Below are 27,204 nucleotides of genomic sequence, written 5' to 3'. Positions count from 1 at the left end.
TGAAGCTGTGCCAGGGACAGTACATACCTGCAGCTTCCACTATGCTGTGAACTATGTTTCCAGTGTTGTCTTCCCTGGGGCAAGTGTCAGCAAAGAGATGTCTACCAGTAGACTTTTTGTTGAACATCACCTCTCTTCAATCAGCCTACCTATTGCAGATTGCTTAGTGTTCCCTGTAGTACCACTGAGGAGAGCCAGTTAAGGATTTGGATTTTCCTATTCTCTGCACTGGCCAAAAGGAGGAAAAGGCCAGGACTTGTCTTGCAGAACTGAAGGCTGAGTGTGGTGTTATGTGCTCTTAACAAAGGAGTGATTATATGAATCACAGTAGCAAATTTCTCTTGCAGAGAACTTGCCTCACTCCCTGACTTCAGTGTCCAAGGGCAGCTGTACATCATTCCAGAGGAGGCTTTTGCCTTAGACAGGGGGTAGCATATAGCCCCCTGCCTTACAGAAGAGTAGCTACAGAGCTAGGATTCAAGAGTGTTCCTGAGTGAAGTTACTTGTGGCTGTTTATTGGACAAAAATAAATTCCAACTGGCCCATATAACAAATGAAACTCAACTACAAAAATGTAATGATATTTATTCACACAGCTGCCAGCAAACTCACATGCACCATGAGTCATTCCAGATGTGGATAAAAACAAAGTCTGTCTGTGAAAGTAGGTTTCCTGATCCCGGAGAGACTTGGTTTGGGAAAGGAGCTGCACACTGACTTCAGCTGTACTCAGAAGAACAGACAGGTTCTCCTACAAAGGGGGAGGGGGAGAGGAAAAGTCATTAATTTATTCCTGAAAAGAAAGGAGGTAGGAAATAGAAAAGCTACTATACAGCTAGACATAACATATTTTTAAAAGAACGATGCTTTGGAAGATTTTGCTGCTGCTGCTGTTCTATTACAGTGCTCATGCCACTGTGACTCACAGATGGAGCAGAGGTAAGATTTATACACACAGAAAAAAACCCTATTTAAGCTAAAACTTTGAATTTGTAGTTTTGGGATGAAAATATGCTTCATTATACATATATATATGTATATAAATACATACATATACAAATAGATATATGTATAATTTGTCCCTCCCCTCTGGAATTCTTTTTCTCTATTAAACAGGTTAGCTACATAATTATATAGACAAATAGAAAAATACACGTGCATAAGTGCATAAAGATAAAATTATATATATAATTATATATAATCTATATATTCTAATACAAATACATATATATATATATAATATCACAAGAACCAAAACTACATTCTTTTATTATTTTTTCCTTTCTCTCTCCTTAATCTCCTGTGTTAACAAAAATTTTAGGTGATGAAACCTTGACATGTTGCCTTTGCAGTCACAGGTGGCATAATCTTCTGCTCCACCAGGCAGATACTCAGTAAACACAACAATGCCTGCATTGTGCAAGGTGCCTAGAAATGCTTATGACCTTACCCTGACAGACTAGCACATGCAACATAGAGAAAGTTATCAGGCTTGAGTTGACAAAATGGTAATATAGAATTGTGATATATTTGTATTTGAGTGTGTGACAATAACATACTAAATGGTTTAGGACTGTTGGATTGCACAGGAGATGCTTGCTTAAAAGCTAGGGTTTATGTCCTTTTCCTTTTTTGTTTTATTCTTTTCTGGTATTTGGCATGGGTTTGGGTGGTGCTGGAAGTGGAGAAAGGAGACACCTCTCAGAAGATTTCTTTGGTTTTGACATTTAAATTCACAGATATTTAAAGGAACAGGAGTCTGTTAAAAAATCAAGCATTCAGATGTTCCCTTCTCTACTCGCATCTCTCACATCTTCCTCATTATAGTTGGTTCTTTTCTAGTCTGCTTTTTGGGCTTGGGTTTGATTTTGTAAGGGAAGCAAAGGCTGAATGAAGCAATGAATAGCAGTGCAATTCTGCTAGGGCTGTATAAATGCTTAGTTGTTCCTTACAGTTAATGGGCCTCACTGGCAAGGCATTGACTGAGGACCCAGAATGGCAGGATCTTTCCCCAGCTTTTCCGTCTGCCTCTTGGGTGATACTGGATGAGTCATTAAACCTGCATGTACTTTACTTTTCTTTTAATGTATAGTAGAAGTAATGAAAACAACTTTCATCATAAAATCCCTTAATTCTGTAGATAAGGGTTTGACTTTCCAGGGATGTCACATACAAAGGTGAGGGAATCAGAACTAGATCTGCATATATGGAAAAAACCAACAACCCTATCTTTGGGAAGAATGAGGTCATCTTACCTATGAAATGGAAGAAAAAAAAAAAAAAAAAGATAAAAAAAGAGGTTTCATTTCCATGGAATAATCACTATGCAATTTAATAATGTTCTTCACTTTTGTTGATACACTTATTTTAATTAAATAGCAATAACAGAAGCTTAAAAGGAATCTATGCACTATTGAAGTCCAATTTTAATCACCATGAATATTTTATGCTAAACATCAGAACTCAGTTTTGCCTATTGAGAAACCAGATTGTTTTCAAGCTGGAAGCTCCAGACCTTGTTTTTGTAGACTTCAGAGGGAAGAGAAAATTCATTCCCTGTTGTGATAAGGAGTTCAGTTCTCACAAATATTGTATACAGACATCTGCTGAGGAGGAAACCAGATTTCTTCCCCACAGATGCTGGGACTCTTCAGCTCCAACTATGTTTTACAGATATGACTCCTTCAACAGTGGCTATTCCAGAGAACCTCCACTCCCCTAAACTATGTGTCAGCCCATTCAATACCATCCTAATTTACAGCATCTAGAGGACCAAAGCACTGTCCTGATTTTTTAATTGCTTAGAAACCTAACAGGAAATTTGAGTGCTAAGGCATGACACACCCTTCTGCACACTCAGAGATCTTTCTTCTCTCCAAAAATGACAACTGACTCTTGTCTGGATGAAACATCAGTCACTTAAGTCTTATCCAACTCTTGATCTGAGTTTTGCAATGGAAAAGCTAAGACAGATCAGCATCTGATGCAAATGAAAGACAGATCTGCATACCATCTTCATGTTGACTAGTAGTCCAGATTGTTTACAAAACAGTAGGACAAAGGGTCCTGTTTTAATTACCAACAGTTGTTGTTCGTAATAGAAATTAACTGCCAATATTGGATAAAACAAGGTCTAGTTTTTAGGACTTTTTCACTAAGGGCTACTGGGGCAGCCTCGGATGCACAGCCCTTCTAACCAAGTATTTACGTTTTGGCTCAAAAAAACAGTCAGATGCGGAAAAGGATTAACATGGTTGGGCTGACTGGTGAGTGGGAACTCCAGACTGCCACCTGTCTTTTCCCCTTGCTTTTGTGAGCTTCAGTGAATTTTGGTGGGATAACTGAGCAGCTTTTTATTTTGTTTTTGTTTCACCCATTTGCATTAAAAAACTCACACGCTCCTCAACTTGCCTGTATCCGGCTGTGGACATCAATCCAGAAGACACAAAGCTCAGTCTCTGGGATGGGCATATTCCAAATAATAAAAAGATCCTAAGTGGTGATGAAATTATTTGCTTGTCATCATCTCAGGTTTCCTCTTGTAGGCTTTTCTGTTTGGTACTACCCTCTCAGATTTTATGAATAACCTCTCTAGAGAGAAAGGTAATGTTAGGTCACTACTGAATGATATTCCCTATGCAATGGTAGATGCGAGGTCATATTAATTTCTGAAGGTCCCAAATAAGAATTCCAGGTCTTAAGAGATGTTTTTGCTAGAGAAATCAAAGAGCAAGTCTTGTTCTTTGACCAAAAAATAACTGTACCACTGTGGCAACTGGAGACAGTGTCATTGCTTGCCACCTGGTTTCTTTCATCAAACTGCTTTGATGAGTGCCAATACATTGGAGAGCAGAAATTAGCTTCAGATCTCTGTTGTAAGAATTGACTGTTCCCTGAGAAGAAACCTTAAGGCAATCTTTACTAACATGTTTGATCTCAGCTGGCTGTAGTTTATTTGCTATAAGGGCTTCCTGATTCAAATAAATGGCACAGAAGCAGTAGCATGTTTGCTACGTGGTTGCTCAGAGAGAGAAGATACAGTACAATTTCTTTTGGTTGTGGCTTCTTGGACAGTGGAGAAGTAGCTGCAATACTAAGTTCACCTCTCAGTGGTGGCTGGAAAAGAGGTGTTGAAAGACACAAAATAAGAAGATAAAACTAAAGCATTATTGAGAAAAGGATGTGGTAGCTATATTAGCACCACTGAAGTTTCGTGCTCTTGGGAAATAGCTGTGCTGTGCCTTCCAGACCTCAACAGCAGTATTACGGTCACATCCAGATCTACGTGGTCCACATGCGTTATTTTGTACCTAATCTCAGGGTGAAAGTCAAATGGTTTGTTTGACTCCTTAGAGGCTTTCTGCAGAAGGAATTACTTGGAAGAACACAACAGTGCAAACTTCTAGTATGTACTCTTGTGTTGTGGCAACTGAGTTTGTGAGTGTGATGGAGCAGCTGCTACATGAGCAGCTTTTTCAGGCTGCTTCAGCTTGTATGTTTAGTTACAGCAGGCTGGCAGCTCTCCGGTACCAGGAGGGGGAGGACTATGTAGAAGAGAAAGAGACTGGCTGTTGCTGGAAAGCCAGCCAGTCTTTTTATAAGGCAGCACTGTTTAACATATACTATACTCTGTGATCATTTGCTGCATACTGGGTTGCTCGTGGCCTTGCTGTGTGGCACAGGAAGAGTGGCTGAGAAATTAGGGCGTGCACTGGAACCCCAACCATTTTGATCTTACATGCTTCTCTTTCCCCCATCTCCTATGGCATCCTTACCACCAGCTTTCCCTCCTCAAGCAAATTCTGAGATTCCACCACTGACAATAACATTTTTTTGACATTTTTGACTTGGACAGCACAAGCAAAGGGAACGTGACCTGAACACAGTAGGTAATTACAACACAAATGATCAGACATATATACACACGTATGTCCAGTGGGCCTTGAGTACACCAGGTTGTGGTCTTGGGTTATTTAGGACATGCTGTGGTTTCCAAAAGGTCTGGTCTAAGGGTAAAAAGAAATGATACCAGCAGGAGTGGCTACAAGGACTTTTTAAAATGCAACATTTATTTAACTTCCTTTAATTTCCATAAAGCCATTGTTATCCAATTCTTAAAATATGCAGTGCACATAAAACAGTGAAAGATATTAAATGTTATGAAACAGAGCCAACTCTGTCTAAGCCTGGATGTGTAAAGAATGTTTCTTTTTCTGGAGAAAATGCAATATTTCACTTTTCTCTGGCTCCCATGAGATCACTTGGAAAATTGGCTAAACTGCCCCAACTTCCCCAGTTTGTTGGACCCATTACAGTGACCTCACTGGAGCTACAAAAGGCTTGATTGATCCACTGCAGAGGTTCTTCCCCTTTACCCTGATTCTGTTCCATGAGTTTATATCAGTTCCTGGGAATGTATATTTGTAGGCTGGAGTCTCCTGGTCTGGGGGTTTATTTGACTGATGCAAATTATTACTGCACCAAGTATCACAACTGTACCTGTAAAGAGAGGGAAGCACTGCATGAAAAGCAGTCTGGAATTGAAATTCTGAGGAATTTCAGAGGAATTAGCTTTGCAGGTGGATGACCTGAAGAAGACAATTTATATACCTCTGAATTCTTTTGCAAAGAGCTGTAAAAGAGATGAATATAAATGTATGCCATATAACTAAAAACAGATCCTTAAAAAGCAAATAGTCTTATACTGTAAGTAGAAGTAAGGAGACATTTGAATAATATTGTCTTTCCTTTAAGAAATTAGAAGGAAGCAAACCCAAAAATATTATTTCAAGCAGGTCTGGAAAATATTTGAGAATTAATGAACTAAGGAGGCAACTAAGGTATCTGCATGACACATTGTTGTGTGGAGTAGAGGTCATAGACCCAGCTCTGAGGCAAGCTGCCTGCCCTGAACTTCACAGGCAGAGAACAGACTCTAGCTGGTGTCCCCACAGTGTCATAGTCACGTGCATGGCATGTGCCCAAGGGAACGAGCTCTGCCTTTCAACGGGGATCACCTGGTTGGACCCAGTGCCACACTGATACAGTCATACTGCTTCTGGCACAGAGATCTCTGCCCTATGCTTAGCTTTGATTCTAATCAGTCCTTTCTAGCATTTCCTGATTCCCCAGTTGCTCCTTTAGGTGCAGGCTTAATTAATTTAACCTGCATGGAGGATGAGCCCTGATTTAGAAATCACAGTGGATACCTGAAACTGAAAGACATACAAAGGATGTTATAAAAAAATAAAAGTTTATAATCTCTTCTAGGGCAACGATGCTAAACTGTGATTAGATCAGAGAGAGGACAGATTACAGAAGTTTCCACATTTTAGTTCAGATCACAGATGGATATTGTATTCTACAAAGCAGTCATGCTGTTAGCAAAGAAGGATCTAAGTGATTCTGAGTCTTTTTACACCACAGGAAGCAGCCAAAAAATGGTTAAAGCTTATAGGTTATACAGTCATAATCTGGTTGACAGAATCAAATGTTAAAAAGAGCAAGGAGCTAGGCAACGTTGAGGTTATCTGGGTAAGTAACAAGAGGAAGAAAAGTGAAGTAAAGCTGTTTCCCTTTCACTAAGTGAGAACTATGAGCTGAAAATGGCACCAGCAAAATCTTCTCAGTGATCCCTGTTCCATTCCAGGATTGAGGACTGTGAGGTCTGTAAGATATTTGCTGCCACTTTGCTAACTTTTTAAGGATTCCTGCATGCCATGGCATCCTACCTGTTTCCTCAGTCCTAGGTATAGAACGGTCACGAGATCCAGATCAGTTTACACAAGGGTCCTTACATTCCAACCAAAATCCAACTCAGAAACACCTCCTGCCATTTAAATCCTTCCTTACACTTTCACACGGGAACAACTCCCTTCATGTTACCTTTAACAACTGCCCCACGACATGCTGTTAAATCAATGTTGCCTTCCATAAGTGAAGAAGCTCTGTTATGAATTAAATAATTAAATAACTCATGTACACATGCAGTGACTGTAGAGCACTCTGTGAGTCCCTTCCTGATTATCTTAAACTCAACTGCTAGGCACAGAGACCCCACTGGTATGCATGATATAAACACACAGTTAAAAAAATATATCTTTCCTTCTCCAAAGTACTTCCAGTGAAATTAAGGAGAGGAAATGTTATAATCCCTTTTCATTATGAGGCATAGACTAATTAAATCACTTGCCCCTGACCTTTTCATGATGACTGTGTGTGTGTAGTCCTGTATGTCGTTAATAGTGGTAATTTTTTTATTTACTGTGTTTCTGAAGCATAAAGTGCTTTTCTTTTTTTCTTGGGGTAGGTCATGTCAGATTCAGCAGGAGTGTAATGACTTCACAGGCAGAAAGAAATCCTGTCAGAAGCACTGAATAGTACAGTGTCACTGAAAGGAAAGTCAGCAGGTCTTAATGAACATCATCAGGCTGCAGAGTCTCTGATTACTCAAATAGTCATAGGCAAGATGTAAATTGCTGAAGTAAAGCACTGAGTGATGGAGCAATTAACTTTGCACACAGCACCTATAATTAGGTTTAAGGCAGGGCAGGACCCATAGGGCTGGCCTAGGGTGCTGGAGATGAACACTGGCTTGCACCCAGCTTGAACCGGAGCTCTGCAAAGCCATGCATTCTCCCTCTGCTCCCCTGTGCCTCTGCTGAAAGGAGTGTTTTTCAGCAAAATGGCACTGGTATGGGTGAAGCTCATGCATGTCAGCTCCATAGATAGCTGCTAGTGAGAAGCAGGAGAGGAAATGCATCAAAGTATCACAAAAAGAAATTTTAAAAAAGCTGTGGGTATTTCTCTACCTCTGGAAGGAAACAAGCAGAGGAAGGGATCCTGTATGCCTCTATTGTCTCTGTGTCTCTCATTACGCCAAAATTCTGTTTTATTTGGCTATTGTCAGGGGAGCTTTATGACATATTCCCCACAGCATACTTCTTAATACAGTGACATTAAACTAGCCTGACTCTGCACCACAAGTCTCAGGTCTTTCTTGCCTACTTGAGTGGCTAAGCCTTAGCTGGTAACTCTTTTTATCCCCTCTGAGGTGCTCTGGGCTGCAGTGAATAACTTGGCTCCTCTGGTCTCACTATCATGGTGCTTGTGACAGGGCAAGCTCAGGGCTGGGCTTGAGAATAAGAAGAATGTGAGGAGGAGGGGAGCAGAGTTAAATAAACTCCACTATTCCCAGTTTCCACAAACATTCCTTTCCTCTGGTAAAAACATATGCGGGGCCTTTCCTGGCCCAGTTTGCTGGTTAGGTTTGGCAGCTCCCTAGTTCCCCTGAGATCGGCACACATACCACTCATCCTCTGGAAATTCCTCCCCAGCCACAGGGAAACAGGTCACCAGCCAGGAGCCAGGCTCCAAACTCACTGAGTCTACTCAGGAGAAGCCAGGTGGGTGGCTGAAAAAGAAGTATCTGAGAAAGAGAAAAATAAGTTGTTCAAAGCTCAGAGGTTATTTGGGAAGAAATGGGAAAGTGGAAGGGCAATGTTACACTGCAGTCTCATGTTGGACACCCAAATGCACAAAGTCTTCTCTGATGCCTGTGTGATCCCCTCCCCACCTCCTGGCATGGCACTGGGGGAGCAGAACACTTTGGTTAGGTTTTGTCCAGAGTAAACTGCACTGGACTAGATGTAGATATCTACTATGAGCCAGAATAACAGGATTTTGTCATCTCTATCTATTTGGCATAGGGTGGTATGGCCCAAAAGGAGCTGATGTTTTGAATATCTTCTCTGTCTTGGAAAGAGTACAGATTTTCCAATCTGGCAGGGTTTATTTGAGCCACAAAGAAGAAGTCAAGAGAGGTAAAGTCAAAAAGCTGAGACGCTAAGAAAGAAGAGAGGAAAAGATGGAGGCAAGAATGTGCAAATGGAAGGCAAGTAGTATGACTGAGAGGAAAAGTGGAAGCAAAAGGAAAAGTGTGGAGAGAGAAAAAATGTGATAAATGTGGATGGGAAGCATTAAAGCACACATGTTTCCAATTAGGGTAGCATTCACTCCCTTGTCAGCATGGTATGCATCCCCATTTGAACCTGTCTCTCAGAAGATGTCCATCTGTCATAGCTGGTCTTCATGTTATCCATCTGCTTCTTAGGCTTATGGGATGGTTGCATTTCTCTGGAGCTGGCACTGCCTTTTTCTCACACAAAGAAGGCCTCATGTTTCACTCCGGTCCCCACCAGCCTCTCAGCACACCAGGATATTCAGATACACTACTCTGGGCAATACACTACCAGTCACAGGATAAAAGTTAAAATTACTGCTACCAAATCAGTAATATGTTCAGGTCTCTGCACATCCCTTTTTTTTTTTTTTTTTTTTTTCTTTTTTTTTTTTTTTTTCCTTGCTTTGAGTTTTCTAAACTATGTAGGTATGAAGATACTCTTCCCACTGCCCAAGAAACAACCTAGTTTATTACACAGAAGCTGCAAGTAACTTGTTTGTTTTTTTTTTTTAAAAGGGCTGTGGAGTTACAGAGATTCCCATTAATACCAGTCAAGCTTTCCCATTAACATCAGTCATAGTAACAGTGCCACAGATGCACAGATCCCTGTTTCCTCCTGTCATTTCCTGGAGGAAACGATCAAGTTCTGCAAGTCCTCAGTTTCCTCCCTGGTTTTCATAATGCTCACAGCCATGACATTACTTTTTTGTTTATGCCTGACTCAAGAAACACAACTGCTTATTTATTTTACTTATTAAACACAGATTTTATGTCTGAGGGAACTGTTAATGTCCTAAGCTTCCTCTTAAAATTAAAGACATTTAAGGCATGCCCCATTTTTATTTACTGCAATTGTTCATGGCTTGGCAGTGAACAAATGCCACTTCCAGTTAAATACTACTTGTAGACATCCTAATATAGTACAGAATGTGTTAAGTGAAACTATTCATTTGTCATAGTCACAGCAACTTCTGGTTTTCTGGATTGTCATGCCAATTTGGCAGAAAGTTTTGGAAGGTGTTTAATCTAACGATAGAAATTTATATACTGCTTGTATTGTTGCTTTCTGCTACCAGGGCAGAAGAGCTCAAAGGGACTGACCTACCTCGACTTGTACTTAGCAAATCTAAAGCTCATTTGGGTCCTCACAAAGATACAGGGAGAAAAAAGTACCCAAAGATTTTTCCACACTGGGGTGTCCCATAATAAGAAAGAGTTACAATAAAAAATCAGATACATTCAGGCCCAGTTAGGCTCAAGTGGCAAAGGGCAGCCTATGACTGCGATGTCAGGCTCTCCAGCAGATGGGGGACGGTGATAATGTGGCTCTGCTTCCACACAGGATGCCTGGGAGAAGCCAGGATGAAACGAACAGTCAGCATGGTGCCTGAGTGCACCTCAAAGGGTCCCAGTTTTGATGAATGGGCAACAGACACCAGGTGTCCTCTGTTGAGGACATCAAGAACATCCAAAACCTACTTTCTGACCCAAGCTTGGGTTTTTCAGCTGCATTATCTAAACCTCCTGCCTTCCTGTAACAGGTGTCTTTCTCTCACTGTGGCCCATCTCTCCATAAAACCAGCCCTGCTACACAGAGGGAAGACAGCAGTCACTCGGCTGAGGTCTGGGCAATGCTGCATACGGTGGATGGAGGGAATCCTCCAGAAATGCAGGGAGTTGAGAGGGAGGATTTAGATACTCAGCAATGAGACAGAAAGATGAGGCAGTCACCAGCTGGCGATGACACAGACTGGAGACTCGTCTTGCATAGTGTTGTATTTCTCATGTTCACAGCAGGGAGATGCTGTGGGCTCCAGCTGATGAAGAATAGGGATGCCATAAGAAATTGTATTTCCCTAGAAAGACACTCCTTTTCTAGCCAGAAACTGTATTTAGGGAGCAGGCTGTTGGACATACTCAGGGAAATTCTGGATGCCCTTCAAACCCTGAATGACTAACTGCATGTGCCACGGAACATCAATCCAGCACACATCCAATTGTGTCAGCTCTAATCTCTGTGCATGCTGCTCACAGCCAGCATGGTCCAGCTGAGGTGAGCTCCAAAGCTGAACAACATGTGCACATATATCCTCCAAAGGAACATGAAGGGACTCTTAAATTTCACCAGCAAGGCAAAGAGCTTAGTTTCTACTTGCACAAGTTGGCTCATGAGTTGACAGCAACCAACCTGGCAGGTTTCAAATACTGTATACCCTTCTCTCCTTTCTATTTACATGATGAAAGCTGGAAGTGTGTATAATACCCAGCTGGCTTTTCAGTCTCATCTGTGTCATCTACCAGGTGCTTTTCACTCCTGGTTGAACTCACAGTGCCAAACAATACATAAACTGTCAAAAGTGCAGATGTATCTCCCCTGATGCCTCTGCATAAGAATGCTGCTAAATCTGAGGTTGAACCTCAGCATTCTCTGAATGTCTGCCTGCTGAGGTGGAAAAGACTGCTAGTCTTTCTCACTGCATTTCATCTGGGAGGAGCCAGTTGAACATATCGTGGTTTACTTATCCGTTTTCAGATGCATCCTTATGGATGTTTTGTTGACAAAGTAGCATGCGGATTATTTAAGCAAAGTTATAAATCACCTTCTCAATGACCCTTTCACAACAAATGAATGCTCACATCAGCCTTTCTCTGCAACCCAATGCAACTAATCTACTGTGTCCATGGAGCTCAGCTATGACAGGCTAGTCTGCGTAGTGTTTCATTCTTAATATCAGCACACTGTTCAGAGGTCAAAACAGAACTTAAATATTTGTGAGGCTAGCATTTAAAAGTATAAATAGGGGGACAAGTAGTCCCTGCCTTATTTTGTGGCCACCTTAAATGTCAGTCTACCCCAAAAATGACTAGTTTGTTGTATTAGTGTGCTCCAGTATCTCAGAGAATGACAACCTCTTACCTATACACCGAAGACCAGTAATGAAATTCCCCTACTATGACAAAAGAAAGTCATATGAAGATGAAACAAAATGAATATCAATCACACTTTCAGAACCAGTGATGATTATCACTACCAAGCTGAGGAAGAACTGCCAAACATGATGAAGCCTATTTTTTTGCAAGGAGTGCTTCCCTAGGCACAAGACAATAGATGTGAGATTGACCAAAATATTTTTCATTAGCTGCTTATACTGACAACCCATGGAGCTTATACATGCTGGCAAAAACTTGTCTAAATAAGCACATTTCAATATGTGAGCTTCAGAGTGTTTGCATTAGCAAGAAGAAAGCTCAAATCCAGGAAAAGACAGGTTGAAGTTTACAATGTGACTATCACAGCAGCTTATTTAAAGTACTTCTCGATGGCAATAATGTCTTCTTTACTAGTCCCCATTCACAGAGGAGTTAAATAAAAAATAAATTGCCAGCTGGTTTCAGTCAGCAACATGCTAGAGGTTTTCACTGGAAATCAAGTCTTCCCTTCCCCAGATTTGTTCTTCCTAAACTTAGAGCATGAGGTCATTGACATTTTTTCCTTAAACATTTACTAAGACTACTTTCTTGTATGCCAAAATCTATTTTAGATGTGCAGCTCAAAAGACTCCAGGAGAAGAGAATATATGGTAAACAAGAATAACACTGAGCCAAATACATGGGACAAGCTGGCGAGGTCCTCTTGGGCTGGGAGTCATTGAGACATGGCATCACTAAGGGCAGGAACTGAAGGAGTAAACAATGCTGAGATTTTAATTTCCATCAGTTTCAGAAGCAACTATCAGCATTTTGTGCCACGCGGGTCCCACTCCTCAGAAAACAAGATCTTCGAGTTATTTTGTTGGCTGTAAGTTTTCTGTAAGCCTGAATCTAACCACTTTCTCTTTAACCCTGATCCCAAATGTGCTTTTCACAGCACAGAGCTCTCTGTGACCTGGCTGCCTGCAGAGCAGTGTCACAGGGCTGGTGGTGCCAGCTCAGGTCATCTGAGGACCTCATCCACAGTGTCCAGCTGCCTTTGGCAACTTGAAATGCCCAAGGTTCTGGCAGGGCTTTCTGTATTTAATGGTGAATCCATTTATACATCAGCCTCAGTTTTATTTCAGCAGCTTGTGAAACCTGAAAGATCTAGGAATAGGCAGATTTTAGGAGAGGGTGAAATAACAAGGAATGGTGGAAAAATGACAGCTTTGTAAAATGGAAATCCCCTATGTCTGTTTGTGGAGTGGAGAAGGCAGCTATAAAAATAATCAATTTTGAATTCTTCCTTCATACTTCTTTGCTGTTTCCAGCAATATCTTGGTACACCATTTCATCTGCACACATTGAAATCCACCAGTTAGATTTTGTGGATGATTGTATGTGAGTTCCATTAATTTTAAAATATTATATTAATGTAGATGTAGAAAATAACATAATGGAGCCCAGACATTCATGCAGCTGTGAACTTGACAAAGTAGATGCCTTCTCACAGTGAGCATCTCACAGTGATCCAGGAGAGACATGCAGCTCCCCTACCTCTCACCCAGAGATACAGCACAGTGTTTCACCCTTTATGTTCTGCTCAGGTGGCAAAACACCTGTACCAGTTCATTACCTGAATCCATCTTCAGCTCTGATGTACTTTCTCAGAATTCTTGTCTTCAACATCACTGGTAAAAAAACATATGCTAATTTGAAAAAGCATTGCCTCCAGAAATAACTGATTTCCTCACAGAAAGGACCCAGTATCCCCCTGTTGTGGTTTTCATTGGGCAAGGATAACTGAGGTACTTTCTCTATCCAGCACATATTCATGTCATTAAGAGAACCAGCAGCAGGTGCACTGACATTTGGAGATCAATGAACAGCTGAAAAGGCAGCTGGGGTTTCCTTGTTTTTGAAGAACAAATGAAATCCCAAAGGAAATGAAGCAGGAAGCTGTGACTTATGTATTATCCTCCCAACAATTTATTTCAACTCAGACATGATTTGAAGGAAAGGGTAAGACAATTCTGGTTCTTTATGATATGAGAAGGAAGAAATGGTCAATATAATGTTTATTCCTCCTCAGTTTTGAGCTGCTTCATCAATATGTAGTATGTCTGAGGAACTGTTTGTTGTTGTGCTATTATATGTGGGTGAGCAGTCCATACACAAATGAAATATTAAATAATATTTTATCAGGTTAATAAGTTCCTAGATTCACCATCAGCTTTCTAGTTGAAAACATTCACAGATTACTCAAGTGAATAAATCTAGGGTTCCCAAAATTCTTTTTGTTTTTCTTCATCTCAAGTAACAGCTCCATGATCTCAGTGGGACAGTTCCCATAGGATAATTCAGCACAGGACTGTTCAATTAGCAGTAACAAGTCTGTGGCTCAAACTGGACCTTTGATTCCTTTCTCACCAGCCAGTCTTGGAATAAGTTTTAGGTACCATTTGTGTCAGTTGAATTTACTCTGTTATAAGTTCAGTCAGATGTAAGTGTAGAGAACAAATAAGTGTTCAAACAAAGAGAACAAAACTAGCGGTCCTGCTGCTGATCCTCACGTCTAACAGGAGCAGTGAGTAGTTGAGGTGGACATCCACAGAAAAAGAGCCCATGAGTTTGGTGGTTAGATCAGGGGTGTGTAGGCACGAGGAAAGGCTTTTGCCTTTACTAACCAGAGATGTTGTCCATCCTTATGTCATCTGAGAACTGGAATCATCACTGAATGTCCTGTGAGCAGCTGGACCACAAGTGCACTGGGAGCTTCTCACATGTAGAAGCACTACTGGCATAGCAGCTGTGATGGGGAATGAGCCAGCTAAAATCTACCATTCTTTTTATTTTTTTTGTTGGTTTTTCCCCTTCATTCTTGACCAGATAGATTCCTGGCTTGAGACACTGTGTGGCCAGATAAAGTGATGTCAGCACAAAGGAAAGAAGGGAGAACCTGACTGAAAGGCAGGCATGCCAGACTGCCCCTTGCAGCTGCAGCTGTGATTAGGTCAGCCTCAGCAAAACCCCAGCTGCTCAGTCTCCTATGCCTGCCAGGAAACCAAGGAAGCCTGACTGCAAAAAAAGCACACCAAAATGTAAGAAGGCCATTCTTAATTACTGGACACCTGTTCTCTATGCCCAGTGTCTCAGTTCTGTGTAAATGCATACCTGGGAGGTGGTACAGGACTCGAGGCCACCCCTTTGGGCTCTGTGGTGCTAATATAACAAGGGCAGAGTACAGAGAAAGAGTTTTGGTTTCAAAAGGCTTTCCCTCAGAGCAGCAATAGCACAATGCATAGAGCTCTTGGAGCTGCTGCAGCTCTGCCTTTGCCCATGAAGCAGAGCTCTGATATCCATTGCTCTTTCCCCGTTGTTCAACAGGAGTGTCATCCACTTTTCTTTGCTCCAAGGATCATTTCTCACTGCTCAGCATTGGAACACCAACACCCTGCTCTATCTCTCCCTCCCTCCTTCCATTTTCTGCACCTTCTTGGGAGAAATGGAAGTAGACTGGATCACCTTTATATCCCTTCACATGTTCATTTGTACAAAAGATTTTCAAATGTGTTTAATGAAGATTGCTTTTTATCTTCCCCTGGCATAAGGGCCGTTGTGAGCAACATAGATAGGATAGAAGAGGTGACTCAGCAATACACACAGGGATGTAAAACACCGGTTCATTTCCAAACTCCACCTGCGTTGCCAAATTTTCTAATTGCTTCTGTGTCGAACCTGTGGTACATGGTTGATATTTCCTTTCCTTATTGCTATCCTTCAATCATATAGTGTTCACCATAGCCTGTCCCCAGTTCCTGGTATTATGACAGCAAACTGAAGGATAACAATGTTTTTACCTTACTTCTTTCCTTCAGTTTCTCAGTGTGCATTTTTTCTCTCCACTTATTCTGCAGCAACTTCACTCTAACAAGTCAAACACCTCTCTTGGATGACTGCATCTTTTTTTGTTAACATAAATAATTCTAGGTGGGGCCCCCTCCTTATAACCAAGGGAAGAATAAATAACACATTGCTCCAGGCTAGGAACAAGTGAAAATGCTGCATAATGGAAATTGCATCTGAAGAAATAAGTTTTCAGACCATTTTAGTTCGGTAATGCTGGAAATATCTTTGAAAACAATTTGCTTAAATCATAAAAGAAAAAAAATATCCTCCACCTCTCACAAACACAGGCTCAGATGCAGCATTTCCTTCTCCAGCAATATCCGTTTTTGTAAAGATAGATTGGGGTGGGTTTTTTAGTCTTTCTAAAACAACTTTACATTTCTTACTGATGCCAAGCAGCTAGAAAGGCTATTACCAGTCTAGGTTTTATATAGAAACTCTTTTATATACAATACATCTCAGGACATTTATGAAGTGCAGATATGTACATTGGGAGTGGGTTCTGTTTTAGGGAACTGAGACACCCTTTCAGAATATCCTTGTTTCCTGAAAAGAAGATAAATTAGTAAATGGTAACCTTGAAAAAATACTGATTGTGTGATAAAATAAGGAATTGCATACAATCTGTTACTAATTCTATGTGTTTAAAGCATTTTTTTTTTCCCTATGAAGAGTGTTGCTTGTTGCCAACTTTTGTAGGAGATCTGCTTTCTACATCCTTGTTCATAAAACTTAGACTTTCAGATGGAGCTTTTTTATTTTAACCACTCGACTAAGAAAAAAATGTTGGTTCTCACTTTTACCCAACAGGCAGGAATAAAGAGAGACCATTGCCTCTATCGAGCTGAAAGTAAAGAGGCAAATTCTCTTGGTAGCTGCTTTTAAAAATGTGCAAGTTCTTGTTGGCTTGTAATTAGAAAGTCTTCTCCATCTTGCTGTTTTGTTCTTCTGGGAGGCTTTGAGATTTAACCTCCCAATAATGGAGATTAAAATGCATTAAAGTTGGAATGCTGAAGGCTTTGCATTGCACTTGTTGTCATGGGAGCTACTTATGTGAGTAACTGCAATTCCACATACAAGTTTCAGAAGCTAGTGTATAGCACTGCAGTGTTTTTTTCCTTGTCCTTCTAGGTTTGTGTGTGTGTGTGCTCCCTCATTTTTTTTCCTCTTATTCTTCCTCCAGCTTCCCACTCTTTCCATTTCTGTGCTAGAGCAAAATGTTCCATCATTTCCATCATAGCAGTTTTGATACAGGTAAACAAAAAGTCAGCAAGCATAGAGGAGCTGTTCCTGAGCACAGCTCAGCTGGATTGCACAGCTGGGCAGCCAAAGCTCAGGTTCTGCCAGGGCAGCCATTGCAGGCCCAGAGCAGTACAAACATCTTGCAGATGGTGAACACACATCCTCCTGGGAATGAGGCAAGTGCAGGATAAGAAGTAAAGCATGGGATTACTATGCATAGAAGTTTTTCATCACTTACTAACACTGCAGTTTTTGTGATCTACATTACTGCTTTCACTGTCCACGATACACCTCTTATAGGTCAACACCGCTTCACCCTGGGGGAAGAAATGTTTCTGGTACTAAGATCTGCTGCAGGCACAAAGCAAGGAGCTGCTCAGAGGAGCAAGATATTTAGTGACTCTGAATGACCACGGGATGGTGAAAACAGGTATTTCACAGTTAGCCTGAAGCAGTAAATTGGGGATAGTGGATTGTTACTCCAGCAATGGAGCAACTCAGCATAAGGACACATCAAAGAGTCCTTTGACACAAAGAGAACACTTTACATATAAAATACTCTTCTGGTCTGATTATAAACCCTTAGAAGCAAAGAGAAGTCACTGCTAGTGAGAAAATCAGGTTATCAACAAATATCTTCTCTGAACAGGACCCTCTGAGTATGCTGGGATCCCTTTAGAGCAAATTCCAGGCAGGTTAGCGAAAAATGACGTGACACAAGGAACATTTGAAGCTCACTAGTGAAACCAGCACGAACTCTAGGTAGGCAAACATCAAGCTTAAAAGGGTTATGTATCTGGCCCAGGAGATGGCTTTTTTGATTCTCACAGGAGCTGGCATAAAAAATGAAGGTGAGGGATGGCCACAGCTATTTTTTTATTTGCTTTTCTAGCTATGTGATGTTTAAGCTAGGGAAAAACTCACACCGCTGAAGGGTAATTCAAATGCTCTGTTCCTCTCGGTCTGTTACAGGACAGAATAAAATAACAATAGCCAATGAATTTATAGAAAAATGTTTTACATACTTTAGCATGTGCTGATGAACAATAACTGATAAAGTTTTACATTTTATTTCACTCTAACTTAGGGGCAGTATGCATATTTCTTTCCATGGACAAATGCAATTACAGAACTGAACAGCTCTTTTGTAGTAACAATTTTACTCCCTGTTTTACCAATAAGATAAAGCCAAATAGTGAGAAATTCCTGTCACTATAATTTGGGATGCATTAACTTTTTCTATTTAGATCTAAGATTCCTGACTACAAAAGCTTAGACCAGGAAAGGGAAGCTTCTGCACTGAGGAATCAGGCCATGTGTACTGCTGAGCTTGTAGCAGTTTCTTATTACTATAGGGTGGTTGTGAGCTGGCAGTAAAAAGATGGTTGTGGTGGTCTGTGAGGACATGGTTTTGCAGAGCCCTATTCACCCCTGTTTCAACTGGATTTGTCTGATTGCTGGCCCAGCATTAAACCTTGACACTGGAACACATAAAAGAGTTTCAGAGATCACTTTTCCTATTTAGGTTCATCACGGAAGAGGAACTGCTGCTGCCTGTGCAACAGCTCCCTGCCCTGCATTTCCAGAATCCCAGGAAGCCAATGATGTTGTAAGATTTGATTTTCACGAGTTTCTTTAGAGTCACGCCATAGTAATCTAAGACAGCAGGACACAACTGGCAGCCTGCTGTCTGAATTTGGCTTATAGGGCACCTGCAGCTTCCTTCCCCTGTGCCAACAGGTGACTCTGCTTTGCTTGCAGAGAGTCAGGAGTTCTGGCCAAAAAGTTCTTGTTCCTCTGCTCCTCCTGTCCTTCATGAAAGGGTTCTCACTGAAGTAATGAGACAATCCTTTCCCCTGCTCCTGAAGTCAATCAAAATAATTTCTTTTGAATCATGACCTCAGTTAAATTGTGTTCATGTCCTGGAACCCCAGGGAGCTGTACCTACAGGATCTGATTCATACTCTTGGCTTCATACCTTTTCATAAAGGAATAAAGGGGCATTGATGATGCACAAATAATTGAGTGTTTCTACAGCTATGCTCTGTACTTATTCAGCAAACACATCACAGGCAGCAATTGGGAAATCATCAGCAGGAGTGTGGACTAGAAAGCAAAGCCTAACATCTGTATGCTCACCAGTGAAACTGCATGGAAAATCTGAGAGAGGATCACAGATGTTTATCACCTGGCTGATAAGGTTCAGAAAATTCTGTCACAGTTCTTAAAAAAGATGAAAGTATTTTAAAAATAAAATTATTGCCAGCCTGAGATGTGATATTAAACTATATAGAAATTTCTAAGTTGTCATGAGCTAAATATTTAGAAGCAGACCAACAAGTTGGCAAATACAGCTTCAGCTTTTCTTAAAAAACCTGAGGAGTCCTTCAAGAGAAGTGGGGTTGAGTCAGCTAAGCCATAGGAGAAGAGATGGACTCCTGCAGTGAGAAATGGAGAAAACAGGGAATCCTGCACCAGATTTTAATGGGCACTTGTAGCCACCTTTAGGACTGAACTTGCTGACTGCCCACTGTCTTCAGGCACAAGCAGTAGTGCACTCCAGGGTACAGGATGAGGATGTTCATGGTCAAGCAGGTGGGCTGGGAGTGGGTGGTTGCACTCAGATACACTCGGCCCATCCACTTCCAGGCCTGAGGTCTCAGTGAGCAGCAAGGGAGGTCAGATCAGGGAGCACTCTTATAGCCCTTCTGAAGAATGAATTTGGAAGAGGATGCACCAGTTAGCCACAGGTATATAATAAAAAATTGTTTCAGTAAGGATAATTGAAACCTTGTTTTTCCTAGCTCATCTCTGTCAATCAGAAGCTTTTTTATCATGTGACTGTTCAGCCTTTTAGGACAGAAGCATCCACATCTCCATTGGGCACATCTTGACACATTTGTAAGAGAAGTAAAACCAATAAATTAATAGGAGTCTCTTCACTGACTTCAGAGATCACTGGATTGGGCTTTCTCTATCCATAATGATTAGTGATCTCTGCTCCACCAACATTCACAGTTACTGCCATTGGAATGACTTGGCTGCAACATCAGTATGAATGACTCACGTTGCTCTGCATCTTCCTATGAAATAACTGCTTGATAGCTTTACAGGGAACTGGTAAGTCACAGCAATACTTGCTGTTCTTTGATACTCCCCAGCTGACTCACGTCAGAGATGGAAGTAAATTCATGAAGAAGTAGTCAGCAGAAAGTTTCAAGTGGAATTTGCAATCACTAAATACAGGAATTGGCTGCAAATCCGTATCCCAGCTTTTGTACTCAACTTATACATGTGATAAGTCAGTGTAATGAAACACAGAGAATGCTTGCTGTGAGTGCCCACACTGTTTCAGAGGAACTCGAGATTTCAGGGGGAGAACTGTGTAAGGAGTGATGGTGGAAGGAATTGACTACTGTGCAGGAACAGAGAGAAAGGGAAAGATTGAAACAAGAAGTGGATCAGGAAAATCAGATCACTGTGACAAACACAAATGAGCTCTGAGAGAGTTTCAGAGTAGAGTCTTGAAGAATTGTATCAAAGTTTGATATATTTTGAGAACAGGATAATGAAATCAGGGAATCAGTTCTAGCCTGATGCCTACAAAGGATTAAATGCTTCTGATACACATACAAAGTCCTTTCTCACAATATAGCAGCTCAGGCTCTTGTCCCTTTGAATCTCCTAACATAATTCCTGTCATCCTGGGAATAGCTGTGTAGGATAACCCACCTGCCTTCTGAGGTGATACCTGTGATTCAGCAAGTGGGTCAGTACTAAATGGATAACATGGAATTCTTTCCTGGTTTGAGCCAGCAGAGTAATGGTGTGACCTTGAAGACCCAGCAGTTAGAAAAACATCCCACCGTTATCAGTCTTAATTGAAACACTCTGCTACCAGTTAAAAGAAAGCTTGCTGAAGGGGAAAAAACAAAACAAAACAAAACAAAAAAATCCGTAAAAGGAAAATTGGCTTCATCCTGGCTCAAACCAGGACAAGTTACTTTTTGTGTGAATCCTTCACTGAGGCTTTTCTAGGGGGTTGGCTGTGGTCTAAATCTGATGATTCCTAGCTCGGTGTCATGGTTGGAATCTGCACTTGGCCTGAATGCTAAAAGCAATTTATGTGATGACAATAAGGATGACAGCACTGAAGCAAGACACCTTTTCCATGGCTAAGGGAATATCTGAGATGTAAACCATCTGCATATATAGAGGTACTCAGCAATTAGCTGAGTAATAATTACTCAGCAATTAGCACATGAAGTTTCAAGTGCTTCACATGCACTTATCTGCATTCTTGAAAATGCTCACTTGAAGAATGAAAAGATGGAACAGACTCAGCAGTATGTCTCAGCAAAACTCAGAGCAAGATGGGTGAACATCAGTGATGGAGAAGCAGCATAAGATGGGTATAGCCCTAGCTGCCAGTGGTCAGCCAGGCAAACAACCATGCAGAGCAGAAACTGCAGGCAGCTTCTGACATCCCAAACTCACCACCACCTTAGCTGGGCCAGACAAGGTTCTCTGGTAGTAAAGGTATCATGCTGGGAAAGACTACTGCAGAGACAAAGTCCTTTTCAACACCTCTGTTTTTTTACAAGGTGCATTCTCTCCTTCAGGCTTTTAGTCATATAATCTGCAAATACAATTTGGTTATTTAACCAAGTATTTTATCTAAATTCACACAGATCCAATAAGAATTACCTAGCTCTTTAGGTGTCTTACCAAAATGCCTGAAATCCATCCATGCAAGATGCATTTACAGATATTACTATCTCACTGTAGTATGTTTATTGCAGTTCAACAAACTATTTTACTTATAGTGTATATCCTCACTATTCCAAGGCTGAAATACTCTTTGCTGGGTCAATTACTTCATACCTTCTATTACCCCAATTAACTTACCTTATGTCAGACAGTAAAGGTCCTAATTAACACTATCTCTGAGGGGCTGGTTTCTTTCTCCTTGCATTACTTGAACTTAAATATCATTAACAAGTCAAAATTCAACAAAGTCAACTAGCTGGCAGCAGCCCAGGAAAGAGAGCTGCATTTAGGCTACAGAGTCAATGCCTTTCAAAAGGTGTGGGGTGGGGTTTTATTTTCATTTTTTAGATGAGTTTCCAGATTTATCTATTGGTAACAACAGTTAAAGTTGAGAAATGAAATTTATGAGGAAATCCACTGGTAGTCTTATAAGCAGTTTTAAAAAACACTTCCTGTTCATGAGTATTAGAAAAACGATCCAACAAATGCAAACTATGGTTAACTAAATATGAACATCTAAACCATTTACACATAACATTAAACAAAACAGGGTTTTTCCCTTCACTCTGAAAGGAACACCTTTTAGTGGTAACTAGTTACCTGGTTAATAACCTAGTCAGTAAGATGGTCTGTAATGTAGTATCAGATGTTTTCTACACTCCAGACTGTACACATCGTTGATCCCACAAATGTTTTACCTCACTGGAGTGCTGAGTTCAGAGGCTAATACATATGTTTTCTGTCTCATAACCCTGAAGCTATATCCATAGTACACTTCACAGTGGTGAATAAATACCTGATCGTAGCAGACTTTGTTGTTTCTAGCTATAACACTGTGAAGTATTAATGTCATAATAAATGGGGATTCACCTCACTGCATTTAGCTGTCTCGTCTAAGCTGGCAATGGGCTCAATGAATAGACGTAGGCACCTCCAAAGGATGAGTCACTCCTTCCAGACATATATGCCCAGAACAGATGAGGTGATCTGCTCTCTGGAGTCTCTATCAACTAAGGACACATCAACTTTTAGACAGCTAAAACCAGGGGAAATGAAGGGTCTTAGAAGTGTGTTAGCAAGAAAATGGCCTGAAGAAAGTAGGCTATGTTGAGGTCAGTATTTGATTGCCCATTGCAGAGCCAGGAGAAGAACACGTATTTCAGACAATGTTGATGTCGCAGTTATCATTATTACTCCTTACACTGTGATTGCTCCTCAACGTCTTAGACTTGGATTATAAACTACTCTGTGTTAGACACTCTATAGATACAGTACAAACAGCTAACCTCCATCCCTAGTAGCTTTTAATCAAAGCAGTCCATACCACTAATTTTATTCACTGTGAGAAGTCATATTGTACAGTAAGTCTTTGCAAGAGGCAGTTCTTTTGTTGAATCTACTATTGAAAAGTGCTTCCTCTTTTCTGTGTTTGACACCCTATGGAACCTCTCTTTTCCTGTTATTATTTTCCAGCTATGCTTTTCCCAGCTGCTCAGCGATTCAAGAGGTCCTCAGCTGCCTTCTTTAACCCAGTGCTACAAAACTCGCTGGAAGATGTGGTCCTGCTTTATGAGGTTCGGTATCTGGGAGGAGATGGTACCTTAAGCCCTAACCAAGACTGGGGTTGCTGTCCATACTGGGGTCATCCATTATCTATCTTCAAATCACTTTTACCCATCCTAACAGTAAATGCTTTACTGGCTACATAATAGCTCACCAGAAGGGAGGGAGTGAAGATATATATGACAAACTTGGCTCTTTCAACAGTTAAGCAGGCAACAGTGGGTTGTAGCTCACTGAACAAAAAAGTGAAAACCAGAGCAAATGACTTTCCACTGAAAACAGGTTTCTTCCAAAACAATAACATATTAACAACACAATGTGTTTAAACTCTTTGGCTGAAGTCTCAGTGCAAAATTATTTGTTCCAATCATTAGAGCCATGAGCATCAGTCATTGCAGAGTAATCCCAAGGGCATGACTGTTTCAATTCAAAATTATTCAGGTTTAACAGCAGTGGAGACTGCAGATGTCATGCAGTCTGAAACGGTGCCACATGGTTACCTAAGGGAAAGTGGTCCACCAAAAGCAGGTGCATGGGTCAAATCTATATATCCCACACCTTGGGAAATTGGGATTGGATGTCTAAAGAGGGGAGATGGGCTAAGAAGCCACTGCTGTGCTTTTGCACACAGAGGTAGGCCACCACTGGGAGGGTAAATGCCCTTTCCCAGCTGTGTTGTTGCCTCCACCTCTCTAATACCCATATGGCACCAGCAGCTACCCATGCCCATGTTGGTAACAGAAAACTATCTACTTTCTCCTTTTCCTCTCTCCTTTCCCCATAGCCTGTCTCTAATTTTCACAGGTAGTTAACATAATAGTCCAACATTCACAAAGAGACTTTCTGGTCCTCCCCACTATCAGCCAGTGCGATGACAGTTTTGTCTCCATTTGACCTAAAGTAAAGACCTAAGAACATGTTGTTCACATTTACTCTGCCTAGACTCTCTTGGAGAAGATAAATAGCTTTCTGTGTTCTGATTTTGTACCAGTTTCTTTTAGCTGAGCTTGACATTGACAAAAGTCAGAGGATCTCCATCAAAGATGAGGAGCTTGCTTCACTGAGAAAGGCTGCTGAATTTGACACCATCTGCAATGAGATTATCCCCAAGAGCATCACAGAGATCCGCAGGCTGAGTAGCAGGCTGTCTTCTTACCCAAGGGTTCTCAAGAAAGAAGACTTTGAGAGGACAGTGCTGACTATGGTCTACACAGCCTACAGGGCAGCTCAGTCCCAGGGGCACCAGAAAGACGCTTGGGCTGAATCTTTTGTCAGTCTTTACAAAGCCCTGAAGCACGACTTGATGTTTCCATACAAAGAAGAGCCATCACAATGGGAGACAGTGCAAATGGCAACACAGCCACCTCTTCGGGTTGATAAGGGACACATGTAGCACATACTCCACTTTATTCTGTCATGAGTTTAATAGCCTGCTTCATGAAAGATTATTTGTTTTTGAGCTCCCTCTTGTGGAATCCACTTTATAGTTCCATATTAAAAGGGGAAAAATGTTTTCAGTCCTGGGAATTTGATTTTTGTGCTGGCTTGGAGGCACTTCCTGTGACGGGTGAAGAAGGGAGTCTTGTGTACCTTCCAGACAGACATACCCTTGTTTCATCCTGTGGGTTTCCTATAGGCAATATTTAAGTATATTATGCTTATGCTCACATACCTATGTGTATGTGCTGGAGACTGCTGCTTTCCTAGTTAGGGAAACAAGTTCATATTTTGGCTGGCCAGTAAAAGAATACTATAAAAAGATGCAAAATGCATCTGTAAAAGGAAGAGGTTTCATAACTGTCAGCCTTCAGAAATGATGCCAAATATTATTCATTCCAAATGTTCTTGTAAATAAGCACTGTCTGATTCACTTCATTTGGCTGAGCAAGTTTTTAATTGCAATAACATTTCCAGAAGACAAATGGCATTTTAAATACCAGCAGCAAACAATGCCTGTGAACATATTTCCCACTTCACAGAGGCTCCCTCCCAAATAGTCTGCATGATTCTTTCATTATTTGCACATGATTTGCTTCTGCTCCTAGTTTTTTTGAAAGGAACGTGGATTTGTCCTCAGCAGAATCAAAGGCAAAACAAAGGCCCTATTTAATTAAACTATGACACTTTTTTTCCTGTTTCTATCACTTGAACATGGTCATTTAAACCTGTGCTTCAGAATCCCCCCGATGAAAGGGAGGAAGGTGCATTAAAAGGTATCTGGTGCTGAATTTAGTAGTGGCTCAGTTTTGATGGTGAATTATATATTCACTTGTGTATATGTGTGTGTGTATGTTAATGCATGTTTGTTCATGTAAGAGCTGAGTACGTGGAGGAATCCTAAATTGTTCAGTCAGGGAAAAATTGCATCTGACCACTTAGCAGAAAAGACCATTCACCAGTCCAGTGGTGGGAATTATGAATTGTGGAAAAGCAATACTCGTTTACAGCTAAAATTGTCTGTAGAAATAGTGCAACTGATTATTAAAAGCTGCAAATAATAATGAACAGAAAACAGAGAAATATCTTGTCAGTCAGATGACTAGCAATGAAAAATACACTCTCCTAAAGCAAATCACCTAATTTTTGTGAACATGTTATATGAAATCTCTTTCTCTATTGATATTAGAGGTGCTTTTACTCCCAGAGCATGGGAAAACAGCTGAACATTTATTTCATCTTCTCATACCAGCACTCTCTATTTGCATAGTATCTTAAAGAGACAACCCAAATCACAAATCCCTGAGGCTGTAAAAGAGAGCTGAGCATCCCAGTCCCAGCCGGGATCATGTTTAACTGCTTTGCACCGCTTGAGCAAAAGCAATTAACTCTTCTGTGTCCCTTAACAGGGTTACTCCAAAGACTGGAGTTGAAAAAATCCATCCAGCACAACCTTGTTGCAGCAAGCAGCAAATCGTGCAAGCAGTCAGAGCACACTGGGTTTGGCAATCACCCCTGGGAAAGTGGAACCACAGCAGCCTTAGAGGCAGGCTGGCAACAGACATAAGCACCTGGACAAAGGGCTTGTAAAAGACAGTCAGTTTGGTTCCTTCCAGAAGTTTCTGTAGGGTTATGCATGAGTGTGCATGTCTGCACTTAGATACACATATGTGTAGGTGCCCTTTTACAGATGAAAATCTTTGTTGGCCATCTTCAAAGCCTGGCTGGCATGTGGCGAAGGAAACTGAAAACCTCAACCACAAAGCTATGAGCCACAAGTATGTCCATCTCCTCTACTTGTACACAAAGCACAGAGCCCACAAAGCAGCCTTGCAGCACAGCCCACATGCCCTTTAAGCCTTCAGCATAAACATTGATGATGTTTGTGTTTTCTTCCTGCACCATACTTTATAAACACACAGAGGGGAAATGCCATGGAGCCCTCTCCTGCCCCTCCCCCTCTGCTTCTTGGCTCCCTGAAGCACCAGTTGCTGGAACAGTCTGGAACCAGGGCAATGGATAAATCCCTTACAGCCAGTGACTCCAAGTTAGTGATGATAACAAGAGCAAACACCACGGCAAGTATTAATTGCTAGCAGACACCATCCAGAGAAATATCTCCCAGACACTGTTCTCTCCCCACAACAGGACTGTCAAGCAGTCAGAGTTTACTCATCAGTAAGTATCCCATAGAAAAGAATCACAGATGATTTTTAATATCCAATCATTTCCTATGGCATACATACCTTACTGTACTTTACACATTGGTAACTGAAACTTGTATCTCCTCAACATAAAATATCGTTTTTTCTGAGTTTGTTTCACCCTTCAAATTATTGTGTGTAGTGTAGGAAAAAGTTCTGTTCCTTGAGAATGTGCTTGGACTGCCCAGGTTAATTTAACAGAGA

At 41.1% G+C, this 27,204-nt stretch overlaps 1 protein-coding gene across 1 annotated transcript; it reads left to right on the top strand.

Annotated features, from left to right (window-relative positions):
• The first annotated feature begins 649 nt into the window (after positions 1–649).
• Positions 650–27,204, top strand: FAM180A (family with sequence similarity 180 member A). The gene is made up of 3 exons (XM_051640803.1): positions 650–939; positions 23,270–23,370; positions 24,351–27,204. Exons 1-3 carry the CDS (start codon positions 864–866, stop codon positions 24,750–24,752), a joined length of 579 nt encoding a protein of 192 aa, XP_051496763.1. The 5' UTR covers positions 650–863; the 3' UTR covers positions 24,753–27,204.

This window comes from Apus apus, chromosome 1 (genome assembly GCF_020740795.1).
Source record: "Apus apus isolate bApuApu2 chromosome 1, bApuApu2.pri.cur, whole genome shotgun sequence".
In the NCBI taxonomy this organism is placed as follows: domain Eukaryota; kingdom Metazoa; phylum Chordata; class Aves; order Apodiformes; family Apodidae; genus Apus; species Apus apus.
This window is presented reverse-complemented; position numbering and strand designations above follow the sequence as displayed.

What these genes read in the sequence shown, in the direction of transcription:
- FAM180A (XM_051640803.1), top strand. Translation starts at nt 864, where the DNA reads ATGCTTTGGAAGATTTTGCTGCTGCTGCTGTTCTATTACAGTGCTCAT. An exon ending in GACTCACAGATGGAGCAGAG is followed by an intron (nt 940 to 23,269) that starts GTAAGATTTATA and finishes ATTATTTTCCAG; the next exon opens with CTATGCTTTTCCCAGCTGCT. An exon ending in ATGTGGTCCTGCTTTATGAG is followed by an intron (nt 23,371 to 24,350) that starts GTTCGGTATCTG and finishes ATTTTGTACCAG; the next exon opens with TTTCTTTTAGCTGAGCTTGA.